Source organism: Phytophthora cinnamomi (genome assembly GCF_018691715.1).
Source record: "Phytophthora cinnamomi strain GKB4 chromosome Unknown Contig114, whole genome shotgun sequence".
NCBI lineage: Eukaryota > Oomycota > Peronosporomycetes > Peronosporales > Peronosporaceae > Phytophthora > Phytophthora cinnamomi.
In genome coordinates, this window is record NW_027151047.1 from 261,343 (window position 1) to 285,850 (window position 24,508).

The following is a 24,508-nucleotide window of genomic DNA, read 5'->3' on the forward strand; positions in this document are numbered from 1 at the left end:
TTTTCCGAGGTCTGGTCCAGATGACGAACATTGAAGGTACATGTAGCATCAACACTCTGAGATTACCACACGTTGTTCTTTGCTTGGAGAGAGAGAATTTTCACGCTGAGGCCACAACGAAAATCCTAAGTCCGATGGCAAGTCAATTCCGGCTCCTCCCCAACACCCCGATCGACCACTTTGAGCGCGTCCACGCGGAGTTGAGCGATGATGTGATCAGCCACGTTCTTCCACGCAGACCAACACAAAGTTGCGACTTCAGTCCTCCTGCCAATCTACTCACAATTGACGAAGACTTCAACGGCAGGGAAGGCAGGCCGCTCGAGACGCCATCCCAAAACGATACGCTAGTCATCGCCGGCGTAAAATCTTCGAACAGATCTGCAAACACCGAAAATTCATTTCGTGAACCCTCGACAATCTCTGAAGCGTCAGTAACTACCGAAGCAGCAAGGCCTAGAGTCGAGTATCTAACCAGTTGTCGCGACCTTCGTCACATAAAGAACAAGACTCAACGCATGGAGATGAAAAAGACCATCCGACGCGAACAGTGCCGCACCAACCAGGCGCGCTACCGCAACAGACAACGCGTTCATCAAAACCAGCTCCAGCAAAAGGTGCAGCACTTGCGAGAAGAGCTGCAGAGTCTTCGGCTCAAGCGGCAGCGATTGCGCTTCAGTGAGAAGACCAACCGCAGTCCGTGGGCTATCGCGAGCGAAGTCTTCCGCCTGCTCGAGTGCAGCTTCCGGTCGCCGTGGCACATGACGAGTGTCGACGAGATGATGAAGGACACCGAGACACGGCAGAGCCTGAGAGTGCTGCAGAAGTCGTTCACGCACGACGTGGCCATGGGCAACTTGAGCGGCATGGACGCGCTGCTGGATCAACTTCGCCGATACCCGCTGTACTTCGGCGAGCCACAAATTCAGTTGAAGCGCGTGGAATCCGTGGTTCCTGGCGTGCTGATGGCCTCAGCTCGACTGAGTGTGACGGTGTCGGAGTTCACACTTCGCTGTGTCTTCCCGCATCTGGAGAAGCCTACTAGTACTCATGACGATGATGAGTACCGAGTGGTGCGTGAGAAGCTGCTTGGTCAGCGCTTGGACTGCAACTGCGAACTGGTCTTCCTGATGGACGAAGAGAGTGGTCGTGTGGAGCGCCTGGAGACGAGCGTTAACTTGGTGAAGTCGTTGTTTGACGTGCTGAAAAGCGTGGAAGGCGTGGTGGATGTGATGGAGCAGGCGTTCCTAACTCCGGAGTGTTTGGTTGGTGACCTGGTCATTACGAGCGCGGAGGCGAGGTAGACAGTAGACGGCTTCCTGGACACTATGGTACTTGCATTTTGGTTAATAAGTTTTGAATAGAGGACTTTACATCCTAATACTTGAAAAGTCTAGTTGGTTCTCCTCGATTCCGTCGATGGAGCCGAAAATGTGGATGTCTTCTGTTTCGCTGCCTGCGGTTGATTCAGCTTGTTGGGCCACGTTGCAGTGCTGGCGGAGAGCTCGAACCAACTGATTGCAACTAGCCTTGAAGCTCATTCCGTTGGCCATGAAGTGGAACAGCTCGCTGCGCACCAAAGTGTATCGCTTGTCTAGTCCAGGCTCCAGGTCGTTCAGCACCACGGGGAAGATAGGTCGGCCTTTATCCTCTGCAAACGCCAGCTGATCTCGCACCAGCTCGTTGCCCATGGTCTGTCGCGACACGAGCACCACGAAGCACGAGCAGCGCAGAATCGTCTCTTGTGCCACTTGGATTCGCGTGTAGAAATCCTGGCCGCTGATGTTTTGGTCGCTATAGCACGCGATTCCTGCCTCTGACAGCTGTACCGAAAGTTGCTGAACGAACGCGGCGTGCCTGTCTCCATGTGAGAGGAACACAAATTTTCGTTCCTGCCAGTCGTTTGACTGAGATGAAGTAGAAGGCCTCCAGGAACCCGTACGTTGCGAGAGGTGTGTCCCGCTGAAAGTCTGCAGCATAGTACCTCGGTTGCTCCGCTCTGCAGCTCCGTCTTCCGCAACTAGTTTCGAATTATGACTGCTGGCCATGTTCTTCTGCCTTGAAAAATAGCGGTGTTTCTCCACCTCGTCACGGACGCCGTCCAGCAGCAGGTAGAACTGAGACCGATACCTGCTCTCATCGTACTCGTACTCAACACGACCTTCATCGCGGCGAATATCCACGATCGCCGGCTCGAACGGAATAATCTGCCGAGTGTACAGATACACCTGCAAGTTCTCGTCCACGATGGCCCCCTCCGTCGACACAGCCAAGATGGGCGTCCCCACCTGCTTGGCCAGCGCCAGTTCCTTCAGACACCACTCCGACGACGCGTAGTCCTCCGTCAGAATACACAGCACCACGGACGCGTTCGTGATGCCTCGAGCGATCTCTTCGCGCCACACAGCACCTCCGCCGATACCGCTCGGGTCCATCAGGTCGAGCCACGTCGTCACATTGGCCTCCTCGAGTGTCTGGCGCAGCTTGCGAGCGAACTCGAGGTGCGAGTGCGTGTAGCTGATCATCACGTCTCGCTGGCCGGCTGCGCGCTTGAGCTCGAACAACAACCGTGTCGACGCCGTGCAGTCCAGCGGACGCAGACCTTCATTGTTCATGCGCATGAGGTCACCTCCGGACGACAGAGCAGCCAGAGCTGATGCTTCGTTCTCTTGTCGGACAGCCAGGTGCAGCGCCGTGTCGCCCGTAGTGGGTAGTTGGTATCTGATGTCGCCTCCAGCAGCCGTGAGCTCGCTGAAGAGCTCAGGAGAGGCATCCAACGCAGACGCAGCACACATGAGCGGCGTCATGAACTCGCCATCCGCCAGGTTGGGGTCCGCGTTGGCAGCGAGCAGTGCTCGAACCACGTCGAGCTTGTTGAGCTTGGCCGCCCAGTGCAGCGGCGACCGACCTCGGACGTCCTGGAAGTTTGGGTCGGCCCCTCCCTTCAGCAACGCGTCCACAGCCTCCTTGGATCCACTGATGGCAGCCCAATGCAAGGGTGTACGTCGATTGAGTCCGATGTAGCCCATTTCGCCCAAGCAATCCACGTCTGTCTTGCGGGTGATGAACTTGCGTACAGCCTTGACGTTGTTGCGTGCGGCAGCGAGATGGAATGGCGTGAGGGCGACATCGCTCCCCCACTCTTCGAGTTCCTGTGCCACGGCGTAGTTGCCTCGGACGTACGCGAGTTGCAACGGCGTCATCGTGTTCATGAATCCTGGATCGGGGATCACGAGCGGGTCGGCGCCATGCAGCAGCAGTTCTCTAGCAATCTCCGCGTGTTCGGCGAGAAAGAGTGGCGGTATGCGATTGGACCTGAAAGAAGCCTTGGCAAGTGTCCCGGGTGGAGCGCCGCGTTTTAGTAACCAGCGTACCGCTATCAATTGCCCCGTTGCTACAGCGCAGTGCAGGGGCGTGATGAGGTTCGTGTGGAAGATCGAATCGGCCGTCTCCGCATCAGTACCTTCAGGACGCTTCACGATTAGTTGGATGAAGTGCCAGAAGAATCCGCCAGTCGAAATCACCACTCGCTGGACTTTGTCGAGCGCTATCAAGTCAAACCCGTACTCTTCCAAGAGCTCCAGCGCGCGGATGTTCCCAAAACCTGCCGCAACATGCACCGGGTTCTCAGTCGACCTGGCGAAAAACTTCCACTTAATCTTCGGGGCCACGTAAAACTTGGTCGGGAATCCGATCTCCTCGCTCATGAGTCCCCTCTCCTTCGCGTACTCAAGAATCTCACGCATTTCATGCAGATCTCCTCGTCGAGTGGCGTAGTACAGTCGTGTTCGCACGACGTCGATCATTTTCTTGGTCGTGTCCAGCCTCTTGACCGAGCGAAGGTCGACATGCTTCCGTAAGTCTCCGGTCTGGTCGTTCTCCGCGAAGGCGCCGAGCTGCATCTTGATGTGCTCCCGGTAGCGCGTGAAGTAGTAGAGCACGCTGAAGAGTCCGGCGTAGCAGAACGCAGCTCCGATCGTGAAGATCTGCGCTGCGAAACTTCCGCAAGAACTGAGCGCGCCCACGAACAGCACGTAGAGGAAGTAGAGCACCAACCCGACGTCGAACAGCAGCATGAACACAGCCAGCACCTCGCAGAGCTGGAACACGAAGCGGCGTCGAATGGTCGCCACCCCGGCGGAGCTCTGATCGTCCTCGTCGTCTCCTGGACCTTCGTCGCTGTTGTTCCGGCCTTTCGCCGCTGGGTCCTCGCGCTTGAACGGCTCGAACGCGCGCAGCCCGGAGCCGGGCAGCGTCAGAATGATGGCGGCCGGCAGCGTCTCGTAGATGAGGTACGAGAACTTGGCGACCGAGCGGCAGTTCTCGTACTCGTCCGAGTCCATGCCCTGGTGGTCGTCCAGCCACGAGCCGACGAACGCCTCGTAGAAGAAGTAGCCCGCCAAGAGCCCCGCACTGAGCAGCATGCCCGAGCGGATGAGCCGCCGCGCGAAGAACGAGTTGTGCAGGAAGCGCACCCAGAGCCAGTGGCGCGGCACGTCGGCCAGCTTGCCGTGCAGCGCCTCGACGTTGGCCTGGTGCCGCCGCTTCATCTCGCACCAAATGGGTCGGTCCGTCGGCGACTGCGTGCGCTGGTACGTCGAGTGCGACGTCACACTGGAATTGTCGACGCTCGGGTCGACGGCCAGCGGCGTCCGGCGAACGCGGCGAGAGGTGACGGGCTCGCTCTCGGGATCACGAGCGGCGCCGTGGCCGCCGCCATGGAGTCGGCGACTGCCGTCGGGGGTGACGGCCGACTCGGTCTCGGGGCTTTCGCCTCCGACCATGGGCCAGGCAGCGTTGGGCGACTAGCGTGAGTTGAGGGATTTTAGTGCCGGACGCAATGGCGGACAAGAGTGCAAGTGACTCAAACCACACCCGCTGGGATGGAGAGGAGCCAGACAGATGGAGAAACCCCCAGACCAAAGGCGGAGTGCGCGCGTTCTTAAACCGAGGCGCGCGGGCAGTGGCGAGAGCTGTGGAGAGCGTGAGGACAAGTCCTTGAAACGAGGATTGGCGACGGGATTACGACGAGGATTTGACGGATTGTGCGGATTGTGCCCGGACGCCCGCCAGTTGATGATGAACTGGTATGAGACGGCCGAGTTGGCGTCGCTGCGGGCAGGTGCAGCTACATGTCCGGGGAACCATGTCTGCTGCTCTTGAGTCATTTGTGATCCGACACCTCGACCAGATAGCAGGTACAAGCACCCCGTGGTAATGGCAGCCTGCCGGTAGTAGAACTGCCGCAGAAGGCACGAACGACGACACCTCTGTGCACTATACACCCCGGTTGAACTGGGGGGAATGGCGTCTCCGACTCCACACCAGCGGCATTGGAAGACTTTTGTGGCCGGCAGAGAGAGGGAAGTCGCGATGCTGAGTGTCGGACAATCCCAGGTGAAGCGGGAGTAAGCCTCGACCAGTTTACCTTATCACTCAAACTTGACAGTCTCAGTTGGTCCCTCACAGGCATCTTCTCTGTTCGAATCTGAAACGCAACATTTGTAAGCTTAGCCCTATTTAATCCTATAGTGCTGGTTCATACTCGTCATCGTCCGGCATTCACGTTTTCACAGCGTCCGCGGTCGCTATTTGAAGCTCGATCGTGATATTCAGAGGTGAAGGAGCTGCGCTATTGAGCCAGTGCGTCAGGACTCATTGTCGAACCCGAGCCACCAGCAATTCCGATCACCAGTCTCCAGGGTGGTTGCGCGCGACAGTACTGGCGAGTGCAAAGCAAAATGGAAGGTGTTTGCGTAGATACAGGTAGTTTTCGACATCAAAGCAGAGCGGGAGGTGTTTGTGTTGATAGCTTCGGTCATCATCATTTTGGTTTCGTTTCGGTAGTAATCGGAGCTCGCAATCGATCAACTCATAATCGTTCGAGTCTCACAACCACCCTCACCCGTGGTCACTTAAATATCTACTCGCCAGATCGAAACCCAAACTATCTTACTCTGACGATGCTCAAAGGTGAAAGCTCAACATCCGAGGCAACTTCTGCTACAGCCAGTAATCTCCACTTCAACTTCGGAGGCCACGGAGGCTGTTACGACCCAGATGAGCACGGTAGCGCCATGTACAGTCTTCGATCACCGCACACTAATCAGTCCCTCTCGTCACAGCCATCTTATCTTCGCGTGAACTCTCCAAAGAATCAGCGATACTGGCCAGCGATGCTGAAGAGAGGCCATCGACTCAACGAAAAGGCACTCAAAGGAAAGTTATCGGAGATTCCTCGCCACTGGCTTTGGGTTCGATTTCTCAACAACTCCTTTTTCGCGCGACGCCTGATGCGCTCGGGGATGCTACTCGCGGCTGGTCTTGCGTTTGGCGTGCTGTCTTACGCTGTGGTTGTTAAAGCGAAGCTTGAAAACTACAAATCTGAAAATCCCGACGCGTACGATACGTGTGAAGCACTGGTGACGTTCTCCGCTGTCATTTATAAGACACTGCCAGCAGCTATCGTGCTATCATTACCGGGATCGGGCCTGCGTGCCTTTGAACCATTCAAGCGCAAAAGTCCAAGTACTGCGTCGATTAGTATGCGAAGTACGAGAGAAAACGATGGCCTGGACAGCCGGGAGACACAGGAGAGCCTCCCTGGCATGACAAAAGTCAGGCGCTGTTTTATCTTTCAGCTGTGCGAAGTCTTGGCGGTGTGCATGCTTCTCTTTGACTTCGCCTTGGTCACGTATTTTCTTCGATTGCTGTTTATTGGCGCGATCGACTCGTGTGGTGACATTTCGACGCAGGCATTCGCTCTCGGTGGTGCTTTCTGCTACGCTGGGCTCTTTGTAGTGCTTTATTACTTCGCACGGTATCGCGAGCATATCAAAATGCAGTTGGGCGCATTTCAAGAAGCAGATCAAACGGGCGACGTTCGCAAGCATGGGCACGTTGGCTCGAATCGCACGCTCAATTCTACGGGGAAAATTCTCTCTGTGGTCCGAACCAGACTCTACTACGCCACACGTCGAGGCGATCTGGAGGAAATGCGCGAAATTCTAGCTTTCGTGAAAGCGAGAGGGCTGATGAACAGTGACGATGGATTTCCACTTAAAGCGTACACGGCTCCCAAGATCAGGTGGAAATTTTTCGCAAAATCGCGTGCGAACCCGGTGCATGTTGCAGCTTCGCTTGGGAATATTCGAGCGCTGGAGCTACTGGACGAGTACGGATTCTCCTTCGATGAGCTGGACAAAGTCCAGCGAGTGGTGATTTCAACTGGGGGGTTCTTTTGGCACTTTGCTCAGATCATAGTGAGCCGTCCCAAAGGCAGTGACGAAGACACAGCGACGTCCGTTTTCCATACATCGTTGATGACACCTCTACATTGTGCCGTGGCAACAGGTCAACTCGCAACTGTCCGGTGGTTGTTGCAACGAGGTGTTGCTGCCGGTACCCTCGCTCGAGCATCATTCCGTTCGAACCGTGTGCCTCCACTCTTTCTCGCCGAACACGCGGAGATTGCTAGAGAACTGCTGCTGCATGGCGCCGACCCGCTCGTGATCCCCGATCCAGGATTCATGAACACAATGACGCCGTTGCAACTCGCGTACGTCCGAGGCAACTACGCCGTGGCACAGGAACTCGAAGAGTGGGGGAGCGATGTCGCCCTCACGCCGTTCCATCTCGCCGCCGCACGCAACAACGTCAAGGCTGTACGCAAGTTCATCACCCGTAAGACGGACGTGGATTGCTTGGGCGAAATGGGCTACATCGGACTCAATCGACGTACACCCTTGCATTGGGCTGCCATCAGTGGATCCAAGGAGGCTGTGGACGCGTTGCTGAAGGGAGGGGCCGACCCAAACTTCCAGGACGTCCGAGGTCGGTCGCCGCTGCACTGGGCGGCCAAGCTCAACAAGCTCGACGTGGTTCGAGCACTGCTCGCTGCCAACGCGGACCCCAACCTGGCGGATGGCGAGTTCATGACACCACTCATGTGTGCTGCGTCTGCGTTAGATGCCTCTCCCGAGCTCTTCAGCGAGCTCACGGCTGCTGGAGGCGACATCAGATACCAACTACCCACTACGGGCGACACGGCACTGCACCTGGCTGTCCGACAAGAGAACGAAGCATCAGCTCTGGCTGCTCTGTCGTCCGGAGGTGACCTCATGCGCATGAACAATGAAGGTCTGCGTCCGCTGGACTGCACGGCGTCGACACGGTTGTTGTTCGAGCTCAAGCGCGCAGCCGGCCAGCGAGACGTGATGATCAGCTACACGCACTCGCACCTCGAGTTCGCTCGCAAGCTGCGCCAGACACTCGAGGAGGCCAATGTGACGACGTGGCTCGACCTGATGGACCCGAGCGGTATCGGCGGAGGTGCTGTGTGGCGTGAGGAGATCGCTCGAGGCATCACGAACGCGTCCGTGGTGCTGTGTATTCTGACGGAGGACTACGCGTCGTCGGAGTGGTGTCTGAAGGAACTGGCGCTGGCCAAGCAGGTGGGGACGCCCATCTTGGCTGTGTCGACGGAGGGGGCCATCGTGGACGAGAACTTGCAGGTGTATCTGTACACTCGGCAGATTATTCCGTTCGAGCCGGCGATCGTGGATATTCGCCACGATGAAGGTCGTGTTGAGTACGAGTACGATGAGAGCAGGTATCGGTCTCAGTTCTACCTGCTGCTTGACGGCGTCCGTGACGAGGTGGAGAAACACCGCTATTTTTCAAGGCAGAAGAATGTTGCTAGCGTGCGCAACGCCGACATTGACGCGGGAACTGGTTTGAGTAGTCGAGGGACTATGCTCCAAACGTTGGGTATTGCGCGGCTTTCTCAAGTTCCAGAAGGTAGATCGGGCCCAACCACAGCTGCGTGTTGTTCTCCTACCAGTCCAGGTAGCCTTCAAGAGCGCCGATTTGTATTCCTGTCGCACGGAGACAAGCACCCGGCCTTTGTGGAGCAGCTTGCGTCTCAACTTGTACACGCAGGCGTTGCTTGCTACAGCGACCGAAGTGTCAGTGGCCAGGATTTCTACACGCGAATCCAAGTAGCTCAAGAGACGATTCTGCGCTGCTCGTGCTTCGTGGTGCTCGTGTCGCGACAGACCATGGGCAACGAGCTGGTGCGAGATCAGCTGGCGTTTGCAGAGGATAAAGGCCGACCTATCTTTCCCGTGGTGCTGAACGACCTGGAGCCTGGACTAGACAAGCGATACACTTTGGTGCGCAGCGAGCTGTTCCACTTCATGGCCAACGGAATGAGTTTCAGGACGAGTTTTAACCAATTGGCTCGAGCTCTCCGCCAGCACTGCAACGCGGATACATTTACTACAGGCAGTGAAACAGAAGAAATCCGCAACTTAGGCTCCATCGACGGGATCGAGGAGAACAAACTGGCAAGGACGTGTATTAGGATGTAACGCCCTTTATTCGCAAATTATTAACCAAAATGCAAGTATAATATACAGTATAATATAACGCCCTTTATTTGCAAATTATTAACCAAAATGCAAGTATAATATACAGTATAATATACTTGCATTTTGGTTAATAATTTGCGAATAAAGGGCGTTACATCCTAATACACGTCCTTGCCAGTTTGTTCTCCTCGATCCCGTCGATGGAGCCTAAGTTGCGGATTTCTTCTGTTTCACTGCCTGTAGTAAATGTATCCGCGTTATCATACATGTAGAATGCAGCAAACTGTTTACTGTCTACTTTGCCCCAGCGTTCGCATCGATTAGGTTACCGACCAAACACTCCGGGGTTAGGAGCGCCTGCTCCATCACATCCACCACGCCTTCTACGCTTTTCAGCACGTCAAACAACGACTTCACCAAGTTAATGCTCGTCTCCAGGCGCTCCACACGACCACTCTCTTCGTCCATCAGGAAGACCAGCTCGCAGCTGCAGTCCAAGCGCTGACCAAGCAGCTTCTCACGCACCGCTCGGTACTCGTCTTCGTCACGGCTACTAGTAGGCTTCTCCAGATGCGGGAAGACACAGCGAAGTGTGAACTCCGACACCGTCACACTCAGTCGAGCTGAGGCCATCAGCACACCAGGAACCACGGATTCCACGCGCTTCAACCGAATTTGCGGCTCGCCGAAGTACAGCGAGTATCGGCGGAGTTGATCCAGCAGCGCGTCCATGCCGCTCAAGCTGCCCATGGCCACGTCGTGCGTGAACGACTTCTGCAGCACACTCAGGCTCTGCCGTGTCTCGGCGTCCTTCATCATCTCGTCGACACTCGTCATGTGCCACGGCGACCGGAAGCTGCACTCGAGCAGGCGGAAGACTTCGCTCGCGATAGCCCACGGACTGCGGTTGGTCTTCTCACTGAAGCGCAATCGCTGCCGCTTGAGCCGAAGACCCTGCAGCTCTTCTCGCAAGTGCTGCACCTGTTGCTGGAGCTGGTTTTGATGAATGCGCTGTCTGTTGCGGTAGCGCGCCTGGTTGGCGCGGCACTGTTGGCGTCGGATGACATTCCTTATCTCGACGCGCGTGTTCTCGTCCTTGATGTGTTGAAAGTTTCGACGACTTACTCCATACTTGGATGTTAGCTCCCATAGCGCCGCTTTTGCGGCTGCTGAGACTACAGGTACTGTCGAACGTCCGCGTGGTGAAATGACATTGCGCACAGGTACGTCTGCAGTTCTCGCTGCTTCGGTGACGCTCTGGGATAGCGTCTCGAGTGGTCCACCTCCGTCACATAGGATATGTTGGTTGGGAAGGTTTCCCAAGTAGCGATTTTCTGCTGGCCGACGAGGGAGAACGTGACCGATAACACCGTCGCTCAGTCTCGCCTGGGTGCACTCGAAGCGATTAAAGATGCTAGGGAGGAACGCGAATTGACTTGACATTGGACTGGGACTTTTTGTTGCGAGTCAATCTCCTAGAAATAAAGAGTGAGATAACCTTAGGCAAGCATTACGCGGCACTCAGCAACTGAGTGCTTACCTCAGTTGAGTCAGTACACATACCGTAATACTTACCGGCTGGGCTGGCTAACTTGGCGATGTTGATGGTGAACACGGTAGTCATGCGTAGAAACAATCGCCCATTCCTGTGAAATCATACAGAGGGTGGGCGACATCACTATATAGACGGCGCCTCTGACCAACTAAGGCGAGCGGTTGCGAGGTCGCGTAGCCGCAGCAAACGGTATTGCGCGCGATATTTGCGGAGGCGGGGTCAGCGCCGAGCATTCCAGCAAGCCGCGCACTGTACTGGGACGAACGTGCAATCTATAAATCGAGAGCGAAGCGAACAGGGGGGGGGGGGGGTACCGACCAACTGGTCCGCTTATGAAACACGTCATCCCTCCCAGTCACTATAGTTCAGCCAAGTCAAAAGGATTTGTAGCATTTGTTGTGTGATCCGACAGCATGTTTGTGTGTTTTTACGGTTCTGTCGTAGACGTGCTTGGTGTTTATGGGTCGTGGTGATTATGGTATGGTGCCTTGAGGCTGGTAAAGACCCAGCTCAGCGACTTGATTGCAGCGTTGAAAATTTACACGTGGACTTCACTGCACGCACGCGGTTCACGGTGTGGATAGCACCGCCCGATCTCCGCTCTTAAAATTCGAAGTACTGCAATCTGCAAGTGATGGTTTGTGTCATCTGTCTCAGTGCCAGGCTGTCCAACGTGAGGCCAACGGATTGACCAGTGTGAACTGATTTATTCGAGCGCGTCACCACCACTGCAACCTCGACCACCATGCTGACTAAAACTCGCTCAACACACCAACTCCGGCCTCTCTAGCATCCATGCACGAATACAGAGAGCATGTCATCAGTACAACTAGTAGATTTCATACCAAGAATAGCGGGTATGCACGACACTACAGCAGAACGCATTTTCATGCTCGATTCCAGAGATGCTGAAAAATAAATATAGTGGCCAATATCAGTTTACGGGAGAAATGCAATTCATTTTCGCGTTTTCTTGAAAAAATACAATAACTTATCTGACCCAACCACACATATCCGTATTTATTACTCACCGACCGCCAACTTTCAATGCGCCTCTCACTGAGAGACTGTAGAACCCGGTACGCTCGATGATGTACTAGATACTGATATTCAAGTGATATTGAAGGGTGTGCGTAATGCCCTTCGTCCATTGAGCTGGATAAGTTCAATAATTTATTTGCCTGATCATAACAATCCAATTATTTATTATTGGTGATGGCCTTACCGAAGATAATTGCTTATTTTATGTCTCGATGAACAATTGAATTTTCGGCATCCCTGCTCGATTTAGCGATGGTATTCCTGGTCTGCTCGTCTTCATCGCCTTCTTGTCTGCGTTGCAGTCTTGTCCTGTCCTAGCGCCTATTGTACTCTTGAGCCCCCGACAAAGGCGAATTCGGTGAAAGATGAACAACCTGGCGCCGTCCGTAACGCCTCGCCCGGCGAAGCCCGTGGGAGGAGCTGCACGCGGTGGCCGGACCTACCTGCTGAATGCCTCCCCCATGAAGTTGGTAGGCGCGGAGGCGAAAGCTCAAGCAATTGTTCGGCCGGCTGAAGCCTCGTCGCCGATTCCGCCGACGATGCGTAAGAAGCCACTGATCGCGAGTGGAGACATCCGCAACCTCGGGAGCAATTTCCAGCTAGCCACAGCTCGAGAGGCGCTGTCACTCACGCACTTGGGCGACGTGTTCGCGGCTCACGGAATCGTCATCACCCGAGCAGACGCTCAAGCACTTCGTCACGAGTTTGAGGAGAACAACGACCGCGGACTTCGTTACGTCGATTTCGTCGAGGAACTTGAGCGCTCGCTGCGGGGTCCGTCGACAGGAACTCCAGACACAGGCTACCCGAACGAAAGCAACGGTCTGGTGGCCACCGCCGCGAATCGGGCGCTCGTGAAGAAACCTCGACTCGCGGAACATTTATCGAGACTGAGTATGCGGCACACGCAATTGGTAGGCGAGATACGATCACTCCTTGGGGCTAATTTGCGAGTGTCATGGACTGCCGTTCGTGATGCCTGCCGAGCTGCTGAAACTGGTGCTGGGGGTACTGGAAAACTACCCAAGGTTACATTTGCGCGTGTGCTTACTGGGCTTCAGATCCCCCCGCTATCGGCCGCAGCTTTGGAGGAGCTTTCGCAAGATGGCACCAACATCGACTACCACGAGTTCCTCGCTCAATTCGGCAATAGCTTCCAGCACGGGGACACCAACAACGTTAGCAATTCGCTGGTCTATGATCGTCCAGCCGGCAAACCGATCGCTGAGGTGGCTATTGGCACCGGTGCCAACAACATTACGGCTACGAACAAGACGCTGCAGTCTCCCGGGGTGACGATCGCACTGGGAGGGCGTTCATCTACCAGGAAGAGCAGCACAAACGGAGGTAAATTCTCCGAAACGGGGAAAGACCCCATTCTGCTGGAACAACTCCGCATCGTCGTTGGCGATAAGCTCAAGACTCGGGAGAACGAAATCCTGCGTGCGTTTACAGCTCTCGATCCCGCCGATTTGGGCTCCGTTCCTGCATTGGTCTTCACGCAGGCGCTGCGTGATCTCAGTTTGGTAGATTCCGAGGAAGAGGTTGCTACAGTGCTTTACGCAGCTTCAGATGCACCTTCTGGGGGCAGTGGCAACACCGTCGACTACCGCAAGTTTGTCGCTAGCTTTGGCGAAATGGCGAATCCGCGCGGAGCAGCAGCGATGAAGCGCAGCCTGCAAGAGAACAGCTCGCTCGTGTTCGCCGGGAACAAAGAAGTCAAAGGAGCTTACAAGAACCGCGTGGCTTTGTCGTCTCCAGGGAATGAGCTCAAAGAGGCCTTCTCACGTCTCCCGGACGCAAGCTGGAGAGCGATCCACGTCGAGCTCGAACTTAGTGACCCGCGTAAGGGTGGACTTGTGCCGGCCGCGGAGCTGCTCAGAGTACTGAGCAAACACCTTGGACCCTTACCATCTCGTCACTTTGGTTCGCTCTTTCGTGCTTGCGGGTCTCACACGCACCAGCTCATGGACTACCGGTCACTCGTTAAGAGTTACAGACCACGAGTAGCAGACACGGACAGCTTCTTTGCGCCTCCATTGCAAGGTGAAGGCGCCAAAGGTGCTATTGCTGTGGGTCGACAGCACAGTCAGCAAGCTACAGCACCCACCGAGTCGTTAGTGCTAGTGTGGAGTGTTCGGGTGGCAAGAGCTCGTCTGGGAGCGGTCGAATGGCGAGCATTGCAAGATCGTCTCGCTGCGTGTGACCCGCGTCGTCAAGGCCGCGTGTCGACTCCAGCCTTTGCTCTCGCAGTGCGTGAGGCGTTGTCTCTCACGGAAGCTCAAACTGCATTCCTCTGCTACTTCTACGAAGACCGCAGTGTTGCCACCGATGCACCTTTGATCCGGTACATGTCCTTCCTGAACGACTACGAGGACCCAGGACTGGAGGCGAATGACCCGAGCGACCCGGAGGATGCCGCCCCCCGAGTTAGTGGCAAACCGCCTGCTATGATGTCAGGAGGGCCTTCCCTAGGAGACACGGAGGTAGAACTAGGCACCGAGCTAGAGCTTCTGCGCCAATTCTTCCGAGCACATGTCGGTGAACTGGAAAGGATGCTGGTCGCGGAGGACTCTGAACGACGAGGGTTTGTGAGTCTACCTGTGTTCATGCGGATATGCTCCAAATTATGCGCTGATGCCGGTAGCAGGTGGCGCGAGACTCGAGGCACTGCGAAGTTTTTCGCGAGGTACATTGCACGAGGAGGACAATTATACTATCGCGGATTCCTGCTGGATATGGACGGTAAGGCTGGACTCCAAGCTCAAGCGCTTGTGCTCCAAGAAGATGATGACGAGGACCGAGGGGACGCTGAAGACCAAGACAACTTCAATATGAATGCAATCTCAAGCGGCCAGCCGCTAGATGTACACCAAGCGCGTGCAGCAATACGTCACCTCATGACGGCATCGCGTTCGCAGCAAAGTGCTGTCTACCGACTTTTAGCAAACATGGATCCAAGTGGGTCGGGACTGCTCGCATACCCAGAGCTGCGACGCGCACTCGAGCGACTGGAAATCGCCTTGCGAGATGACACCACAGCGCATGAATTATTGAGTTTTTATGAGGAGGAGGATAGTCGAGGTGAGCGAACAACAGGCCAAGTCAAGTATCTGCAATTGCTACATGCGCTCGGCGGACGAGACCCAGACAAAGCCGGCAAGGATTCATCCATGAGTGACCTGTCAAGTCACTGTTCATACTACAGTGCGGTGGGTATCAGCCCCCGAGCTGTGCGTCACTCTCAAGCTGGAATTGTAGCTGCACGACAACTTACAAGTCGCGCGGGCCACGTTCTGGCAGCTCAGGCGGTAAATCATGCCGTCGAAAACCCGCGTGCTGCACTCAACGCTGGCGTGGGGGCTACTGGAGGTTCTGCTGCGGTCGAGCTGAAGCTTCAGAAGGCACTTCAAGCTCAGGGCAAAACAGCGTGGAAGCAACTCACTCGTAAACTACAAGCTCTAGACACAGAGCACCGAGGCAGTGTGACGCCTTCATCTTTACGGAAAGTGCTTGGTGAACTGGGCATCGAGCTCGATCAAGAAGAGATTGTCCGTCTACAACTCAAGTACGACGCTGAGCAAAACGGACGACTGAACTACCACGCCATGCTGCGTCAGCTCACGAGTGCTTTGAGCGATCTCGGGTTAAATGGTAATGGTGCTGGGACTGGTGATCATCTACCAAGTCTAACGCTGACTTCGCCTGTGAAGAACAACAAAGTGAGCGGGGGTGGCGACGCCCCGGAAGATCTGCGAGCTGGCGTCCAGGCCAAGTGGAAGGAAGTGTACGCATCACTGAAGACACTCGACAAGACCAATTCAGGGCGTGTGAGCGCAGCTCATTTTCGTCAGCTGTTGGATTGGTACGCTCTCCCCCTGACAGATTCGAGCTTCCTAGCTGTACTTCGTTCGTTCGACGGGGACGACGGACTCGTAGACTACAATCGCTTCATGCGCGCGTGCTTTCGAGGTTAACTGCTAACTTACAACTAGGCTTTCAATTCATAAATATTTTATCAGGGTTGTTTGCGCCTGGGGCTTTGTGCTGCTGCTGGCACGGTTGTGTTGTTGTTATTGACAGCTCGGCGATTACCAATACACAATACGCCCCCATTCATGAAGCGACTTTCTTGCCTCTCAGCACGCCGCTGCTCACGGAAGTGTGCCGCGACAATTTCGATGTCAGACTGATGCTGCACCTTAAGCTTCGGCGACTGAGGTCGTTTCTGTTGGTCCTGCTGCTGCTGCTGCATTTGCAGAAGCTTTCGTGCATCGTAGGTCTGGCGTAGAATAGTGTCTGCTTGACGTAGAGTATCCTTCTCCTGTCGCTTGATAGACCTCCGCATGATGGTGGCATCGTGCTTCTCCTCATCAATTTCCTCTTCTTGTCGCTCACTGATGTGTTTACCGTCTTTCGCCCCACTCGCGTCTTCGATTTCCTCGTCAAGGTCGAATGGGCCACGCTGTACTTGGCCTTCAGGAGCAAATTGTTCTAGTCGCGCAACCTGGGGCACGGAGTAACCAAGCGGTGGCAATTTGAACCATTCGCGTTGTAAACCACGACGGCCCACCTCTCGCGCTAGGTTTACGAGTGTTTGCAGCGCTGGGGATACAGTTTTCAGAGCGACTTCGGCTGGCTGATTGCCTCCCATGACTGTGCGCGCGATAGTTAACACCGAGGACGGTGGAGTCAAAGCCAATCCACCTCGGTCTTCTAGGCATTGCAGCAGCTCCACAATATGAAGAATTCCTTGCTGGACATACACGAACGCTTTGAGCTGCGCATTCACCCGTTCTCGGGCTTGGTTCTTTTCAAGCTGCTGGGCATGGAGAACACCTTCGAGTCGGTCGCGCAGTCGCTGACGACGTTCTGCTACGTCAGTGGGGCCAGATACGCGAAGTCGAGAGACCATGGCACTATATGCTTGTTGCTCACTAGCCAGTCGAGCTCCTTCAGCGCGCAGTTCGTTCTCGATCTCTCGTAACCGCGCGGTGCTCTCTCGATACGATTGGTATCTCTCCAGCACCACGTTCAGATCCACTTCTCCTGTTTCGCGTAGCACGCGCGCGTATTGACCTTCATACACAGCAAAAAGCGTCTCGCGTTTGTTTGCATCGGCGTCAACCACCAATATGTTGTAGCTGTCACGGCGGTGAATACGCCCTGAAGGAGCTCGCTGCCTCGATATGGCTGCTGTGGCGCTCGTAAGCGACCTAGTGGAGACTTTTGTTACAGTGGCTCGAGAACCAATAAACCGGATTAATTCGTCGCGGCGGCGATCTGCATCCTGTCGGCGCTGGGTTATCACCAGTCGAGAGGCCAATTCGTCGCGGTAAGACTCGAGAACAGGAAGTGCGTTCCGCTTAAAAGCGGCTTGTTTGCCATGTAATTCACGAAGTTGCTGTCGTATCTGGCGGTTCTTGTCCGATTCGAGCTTGACACGACTCCGACATAGCGATCGTTCTCTGTGTGCTGCTCTTCGGCGCTCGGCGAGTAGATCAGCGTTTGCATCCAGATATCTGACCTGCTGCAACAACCGCTCATGCATGTATCTCAACCTCTTCTTGTACGCGTCCTGGTGGGCGATCTCCTCTTTCAAACTAGAAGCGAGGTCGTTAGGAGATGTCTGTGCCTTTGGAGTTTTTGTAGTGCCCTCGCCGGGTGGTGCTAGTCCAAAATTCGCTATCGTCGTTGGTGGTACTGCCAAAGCTGTGTCAAAAGCCTGGAGATGTCGGTGCGCTAGCTCCAGCTCCTCTTGTCGTCTTGTGATGGTGACTTGCAGTTCGTGCAATCGGCGCTGTGCATCGAGAGTCACGTGTCGCTGCTCGTCGATCTCTTCGCGTACTACGCGCTGCACGATGGAGTTGTGACGAGACGCAATTGGTGTTCCCGGTTGTCTCCAGAGCTGCATCGCTGCTGAACATGGTCTCGGTCTCGGACTTGTGCTCCCTGAAGTTGACGGCGGTCTAGGAAATCGACTGGACTGAGGACGCCGCAGTTGGATCGAGTGTTGGTGCGTGATCAGCATTGGAATTTGAACTCGGGGCGAACTCTCTGGTACTGTTGCTGCTGCGAGGACCAGTCTCCGGTTCGCCGATGGAAATGCACCAGCGGATTTTGGTCGTCTGCTTCCTGCTGCTGGCGGGACCAATGACGACATCGGCGAGCCATCGCCTCGCCTCGTCATTTATTGGAGCCCGACAGCACGTGTGCTGTCAATAAATGCGAGCAGGAAGTTGCGCCGATCGAGTACAGGGACGAAACCACCATTCTAATAGCGGCGCCTCCATTTCGATGCAGGTCTACAATCCAAGGAGCACCGTGGCCTGCCCGACTCGGGCCCCGAGGCGTGACACTGCAATTCGTGAAGGAGGCCAAGCACAGTCGTGTCTCTGGAGCTTCAATGCAACGCCACTACGTAGACCCCTTGGGGACCCCCAAGGTAAAATACTGTCAGCTTACAGTCGACGGCCACCGCACACCCAACACTTCACGCCGCGGGAAATGGATCACCGCACACTGTGTGTGTAACAGCCATTCCCCTGAACTGCTTGCCAGGCTCTGATCTCCAATAGTCTGCCGCCATTCATTCTGCAATTCGCTGGCTAAAGACCCACTATGTCGTGGTATCAAACTCTTGAATCCCATGGTGCTCAAGTCCGTCATCCGCTCGGCGCTACTTGGGCTCACATTCCAGGCAACCGATGCTGTGCAATACTCTTTGGGGTGCGGCAACGCAGCCAACATCACCAGCGGTACGTACACCACCACCGTCAACGGAACGGAGCGCGAGTACATCTTGCGCGTGCCGGAGGGCTATGACCCGACGGTGCCATATCCGGTCATCATTACCTACCACTGGTACGGTGGCACCACGTACAACGTCACACAGGACTCGTCCACTCACGGCAACGGCAGCTACTACGGGCTGCTGAGCTACGCCAACGAATCCGCCATCTTCGTGGCGCCTGAGGGGCTGAACTATGGCTGGTGGAACACCAACGACGATGACATGACGTCCACAGACTCCATCGTGCAGACCATCGACGAGCTGTGCGTGGATCAGGAGCAGCGCTTCGTCGTGGGCTTCAGCTTCGGTGGCTCGATGACGAATGCAATCGCGAAGTCAGGCCGCGGGACGACGTTCAAGGCTGCCGCCGTTCTATCTGGCACGGACTACACGACGGCCATCGGCGAGCCTGTCCCCATCGGCTTCTTCGTCTCACACGGGGTGAGCGACCCGGCCAATCCGATCTCCAAGGGCCGATCCGTGCGCGATGTGTTCGTCGAGGTCAACGGCTGCACGGGCCAGACGGCGCCGGATCCTGCGGGTGGCTCGGGCTCGTACATCAAAACGTCGTACGCGAACTGCTCCAAGCCCGTGACGTTCATCGCGTTCGACGGCGTGCACCAGTACAGCCCCGTCGACTCGGGCGCCTCGTCCTCGTGGCTGCCAGGCGAGTTGTGGCGCTTCTTCTTCCGGTCTGAGCGCAGCTATTAGACAGATCAAACCATTAAAACGGCAACTTGTATAATAGCGCGCGTCGTGCTATGCTCGACATGACAACGAGCAGGTTGAAGCTGGCCCGCCTCGTCTCTGCGAGGCTAAAGTTCAGTACCACACCAAATTGAGGTGCCGCACACACGCCGACGTGCCCCCTCATGGCGTCCGTCGTGCAGTCTTCAAGATATCCGTTACGGCGCAGGCGATCGCTCGGTCTCCGCTGGTCACTACCATGGGCGCGAGCAGCAGCTCCGAGCGGCCGATGAGCCAGATCGACTTCGATTCGTACACGGGCAAGCGCTACACCGTGGAGGTGCCCGACACGCGCGATGCCACGCACGGCCCCGCCTACGAGATGCCGGATCGGGAGCACGTCAACGAGGACGAGATGACGCTGTACCACAACTTCCTGCGTGGCTGCGACATCGAGAACGGCACGCGACCACTGTACGGCCGGCGTGCAGTGGACCCGCAGACGGGCAAGGCCGGCGCCTTCGAGTGGCTCACGTACAACGAGGTGAAGACGCGCATGGAGCGCGTGGCCAGCGGACTGAAGACCGTCGCAGCGCTCGAGCGCCAGGACGTGGTCGGCGTCTTCTCCAAGAATCAGTTGGAGTGGTGTCTGGTCGCCCACGCGTGCGACCGCATGAGCTACGTGCTCGTGCCGCTGTATGACACGCTGGGGCCCGACGCGGTGCCCTTCATCGTCAACCACACCGAGCTGCGCGTGCTCTTCTGCGGCCAGAAGCAGTTCGACGTGGTCATGGACTGCATCAAGGACTGCCCCACGCTCAAGATCATCGTGCAGCTCGAGCCTGTCACGGAGCAGCAAATCCTGCAGGCGGCGGCCAAGAACGTGGAGCTGCGCAGCCTCGACGAGCTCGAGCTGATCGGTGAAGCGGATCCGAAACGGGCAGACCCGCCCAAGCCGACGGACGTGTCGACGCTGTGCTATACTTCCGGAACCACGGGTGACCCCAAGGGCGTGATCCTGCTGCAGCGGAACTACGCGTACGTCGTGCGGCAGATGTGCAAGCGGATCCACATCCTCCCCTCGGACGTGCACTGCTCGTACCTGCCGCTGGCCCACGTCTTCGAGCGCGCTGTGCTGGGTGTCCTTCAGGCTCACGGAGCGTCTGCGGGTTTTTACCAGGGCGACCTGCTCACGCTCATGGAGGATCTAGTGGAGCTGCAGCCCACAGTCTTTGTGTCGGTGCCTCGACTTTTTAACCGCGTGTACGACAAGATCACGCAGGGCGTTGCTGCTGCTGGCGGGCTGAAGAAGATTCTTTTCGATCGGGCACTTGCCGCTAAACTTGCTGGCCTGCCTGAAGGACACAAGACGCACGCGCTGTGGGACGCTCTAGTGTTCTCAAAGGTCCGTCTGGCGCTTGGCGGCCGTGTGCGCCTTATTTTCTCGGGCTCAGCTCCCTTGAGCGCCGAAGTGAAGGAGTTTATGAAGGTTGTCTTCTGCTGCGATGTTGCGGAGGGCTATGGGCTCAGCGAGACCGCTGCAGCAGTGACGGTGGGCTCCGTCGACATGCCGATGGGGTCTCACGTCGGCTGTCCGCTGATTTACGGCCAGGTGCAGCTCGAAGACGTGCCTGAAATGGGCTACACGAGTCGCGACAAGCCTCGACCCCGAGGAGAGATCCTCGTTAGAGGGCCCATGATATTCTCCGGATATTACAAGGAGCCCGAAAAGACTCGCGAGGCTATCGACGAGCGCGGGTGGTTCCACACAGGCGACATCGGCTGCTGGAACGCCGACGGCACGCTCAGCATCATCGACCGCAAGAAGAACATCTTCAAGCTGGCGCAGGGCGAGTACGTCGCCGCCGAGAAAATCGAGAATATCTACGCGAAGAGCAAGTACGTGGCTCAGATTTTCGCCTACGGAGACTCACTGCAGAGCTGTCTGGTGGGAATTGTGGTGCCAGACCCGGAGACGGCCGAAGCTTGGGCTCGTGAAAAGGGGTTGTCGGGCGCTGACGCCTCCACCGCGAAGGTGGTGAACCACCCTGAGTTCCAGAATGTCGTCCTGGCGGACATGGCTCGAGTGGCTAAGGAGGCCCAACTGCGCGGCTTCGAGTTCGTTAAGAGCGTCTACTTCCACCCGGAGCCGTTCTCATTGGAGCAGGGCCTCATCACCCCCACATTTAAGCTGAAGCGACCGCAGCTGAAGGCGCACTTCCAGCAGCAAATCAACAAGCTGTATGAGGGCCTCAAGTGAGCAGCCCCTGCATAAGCGAATGTAGCGCCAGGAGTAAGGGCTGGCGTCTGCCTAATTCATTCTCTCAACAGTATCTTCCATTCAGCAGCCACCTCCTCGATTACTCCGCTGGCGTCAACAGAAGAAGCTATCTCTGCTTGCCATTCTTTCATGACACCACCGCTGCAGTGCACGCCGTCAATGACGCCCTGCAGCTCCAAGTCTTGTCACCCTGCGTCGGGCGAGGCAAATCCGTGAATGAGCGAGCAGTGAGGAGACAAGCGTCATTCGTTTGCAGGTTGAAGTGCTTGGCCAATCGACTAACGCAGGCGCGTAAGCTTTCGCGCTGATGTCGCCGCGCGCCTACGCGGCTCTGTCATCGATGCAACTGTATCTGCGAAGCAGACCCGTGCGTGTCTCGAGTGGATTTGTCTGCCAGGACCAGAATCGCCACCTGACTGCAACGTGAAGCAGCACAAGGAGCACAAGCTGCACAAGCAGCGCCCCATTCTTCAATTCATCAGCCAGACCAGAGCTCCAGACTCCACACACAGCACACACATCCGCCATGGGCGCCGCACAAAGCTCCGGGTCGCTGGCCGACGTGGACTTCGAGTCGTACACGGGCAAGCGCTACACCGTCGAGGTGCCCGACACGCGCGACGCCACGCACGGCCCCGCGTACACCGTCCCGGACGACGAGCCCGTGGACGAGGCCGAGATGACGCTGTACCACAACTTCCTCGTCGGCTGCGGCTTCGAGGGCGGCAACCGGCCGTGCTACGGCCAGCGCCGCGTGGACCCGGCCACGGGCCAGGCCGGCGCCTTCGAGTGGCTCACGTACAACGAGGTGCGCGCCCGCTCGAACGCCGTGGCCAGCGGCATGGCCGCCGCCTTCGGCCTGCAGCGGCAGGATAAGGTGGGCATCTTCTGCCGCAACCAGGTCGAGTGGTGCCTGGTGAACCACGCCTGCGACCGCATGAGCTACGTGGTGGTGCCGCTCTACGACACGCTCGGGCCGGACGCCGTGCCCTTCGTGATCAACCACACGGCGCTGCGCGTGCTCTTCTGCGGCGCCAAGCAGTTCCAGGTCGTCATGAACTGCGCGGCCAGGTGTCCGTCCGTCCAGACGATCGTCATGGTGGACGCGGTCACCGACGAACAGCGGCAGCTCGCGGCGGCCAACGACATTGAGCTGGTCCCGTTCGAGCTCATCGAGCAGCGCGGCCAGAAGCAGCCGCGCGCGGCGGACCCGCCGCTCCCCACGGACGTGTCAACGCTGTGCTACACGTCGGGGACCGTGGGGGACCCCAAGGGCGTCGTGCTGCTGCAGCGCAACTTCACGTACGCGACGCGCCAGGCCAGCAACAGACTCAAGATCTACCCGACGGACGTGCACATCTCGTACCTGCCGCTCGTGCACGTGCTGGAGCGCGTGGTGCTGGCCTTGATGTGCCTGAACGGCGCGTCCGCCGGATTCTACCAGGGCGACTTGCGGCTGCTCATGGACGACATCGCGGTGCTGCGGCCCACGGTGTTCGTGACGGTGCCGCGCCTTGTGGGGCGAGTGTACGACAAGGTCACGCAGGGCGCGGAGGCCGCGGGCGGCATCAAGAAGCTCATCTTCGACCAGGCGCTGGCGTCCAAGCTGGCGGGCGTCGAGCAGGGCTACAAGACGCACGCGCTGTGGGACCGCCTGGTGTTCAACAAGCTGCGCATGGCGCTCGGCGGCAACGTGCGCCTCATCTTCTCGGGCTCGGCGCCCATGAGCGCGGACATCAAGAAGTTCATGCAGGCCGTCTTCTGCTGCGACGTCGTGGAGGGCTACGGGCTCAGCGAGTCGGCGGCCGCTGTCTGCGTGGGCGCCGTCGACATGCCCACCGAGTCGCACGTGGGCACGCCCGTCATGTACAGCCAGGTGCAGCTCGAGGACGTGCCCGAGATGGGCTACACGAGCCGCGACAAGCCCCGCCCGCGAGGCGAGATCCTCGTCAAGGGCCCCGAGATGTTCACCGAGTACTACGAGAACCCGGAGATGACGCACGAGGCCATCGACGAGCGCGGATGGTTCCACACAGGCGACATTGGCTGCTGGAACGCCGACGGCACGCTCAGCATCATCGACCGCAAGAAGAACATCTTCAAGCTGGCGCAGGGCGAGTACGTCGCCGCCGAGAAGATCGAGAACGCCTACTCCAAGTGCAAGTACATTGCACAGCTCTTCGTGTACGGCGACTCGCTGCAGAGCTGTCTGGTGGGCGTGGTGGTGCCCGATGTGGAGGTGTTGAAGGTGTGGGCCCAGGAGCACGGACTCAGCGGCGACGACGCCAGCAAGGCCAAGGTGCTCGCCAACCCCGAGTACCAGAAGGACGTGCGCGACGACATGGAGCGCGTGGCCAAGGAGGCGCAACTGCGCGGCTTTGAGCGCGTCCGCAACGTGCACTTCCACCCGAAGCCGTTCTCGTCGGACGACGGCCTGGTGACGCCGACGTTCAAGCTGAAGCGGCCGCAGTTGAAGGCGTACTTCCAGCCGCAGATCGATGAGCTCTACCGGGAGCTTTAGACTGCGGTTGCAATGATAACACGGTTGCATAGAATTTTTACTGAGGCGCAAGCACCACTCCCAGGCACGAATTACAATAAGGAACGATACCCAGATTGGCATGACTTGACCTGGCCGGCTGGTTACCGTTGGTGCTTGTCAACGCCACCGGCGGCGGGCAGACATCGTTTCGGCGAAGTAGACGTCGATCTGCGTGAGCTTGCGCCCTACATGACATGGCTTAATCCTTCTCGCGCCTTGGCGCTGTGTACTTTCAAGC

General features: G+C 57.0%; 5 protein-coding genes across 5 annotated transcripts in view; 4 read left to right on the forward strand and 1 right to left on the reverse strand.

Moving 5' to 3' along the window:
- IUM83_11438 (Transmembrane protein) overlaps nucleotides 1-4,784 on the reverse strand; it is a gene marked incomplete at both ends in the record, with an annotated part of 50,481 nt that extends 45,697 nt beyond the window's left edge. The window contains one exon of the mRNA XM_067935996.1: nucleotides 3,672-4,784. Within this exon, the coding sequence (XP_067781761.1) occupies nucleotides 3,672-4,784 (1,113 nt within the window). The remainder of the gene's footprint in view (nucleotides 1-3,671) is intronic.
- A 7,548-nt stretch (nucleotides 4,785-12,332) lies between these two features.
- On the forward strand, nucleotides 12,333-16,258 carry IUM83_11439 (EF-hand calcium-binding domain-containing protein 6; the record flags this gene model as incomplete). The annotated part of the gene is made up of 2 exons (XM_067935997.1): nucleotides 12,333-15,832; nucleotides 16,051-16,258. The coding sequence occupies 2 exons, from the start codon at nucleotides 12,333-12,335 to the stop codon at nucleotides 16,256-16,258; spliced, it is 3,708 nt and encodes a 1,235-aa protein (XP_067781803.1).
- Nucleotides 16,259-18,616: 2,358 nt separating this feature from the next.
- On the forward strand, nucleotides 18,617-19,471 carry IUM83_11440 (Feruloyl esterase; the record flags this gene model as incomplete). The annotated part of the gene is made up of 1 exon (XM_067935998.1): nucleotides 18,617-19,471. One exon carries the CDS (start codon nucleotides 18,617-18,619, stop codon nucleotides 19,469-19,471), a length of 855 nt encoding a protein of 284 aa, XP_067781820.1.
- Nucleotides 19,472-19,706: 235 nt separating this feature from the next.
- IUM83_11441 (putative long-chain-fatty-acid-CoA ligase) lies at nucleotides 19,707-21,707 on the forward strand (the record flags this gene model as incomplete). The annotated part of the gene is made up of 1 exon (XM_067935999.1): nucleotides 19,707-21,707. The coding sequence occupies one exon, from the start codon at nucleotides 19,707-19,709 to the stop codon at nucleotides 21,705-21,707; it is 2,001 nt and encodes a 666-aa protein (XP_067781673.1).
- A 547-nt stretch (nucleotides 21,708-22,254) lies between these two features.
- Nucleotides 22,255-24,249, forward strand: IUM83_11442 (Long-chain-fatty-acid-CoA ligase; the record flags this gene model as incomplete). Its single annotated transcript, XM_067936000.1, has 1 exon — nucleotides 22,255-24,249. One exon carries the CDS (start codon nucleotides 22,255-22,257, stop codon nucleotides 24,247-24,249), a length of 1,995 nt encoding a protein of 664 aa, XP_067781699.1.
- Between the last annotated feature and the right edge of the window lie 259 nt (nucleotides 24,250-24,508).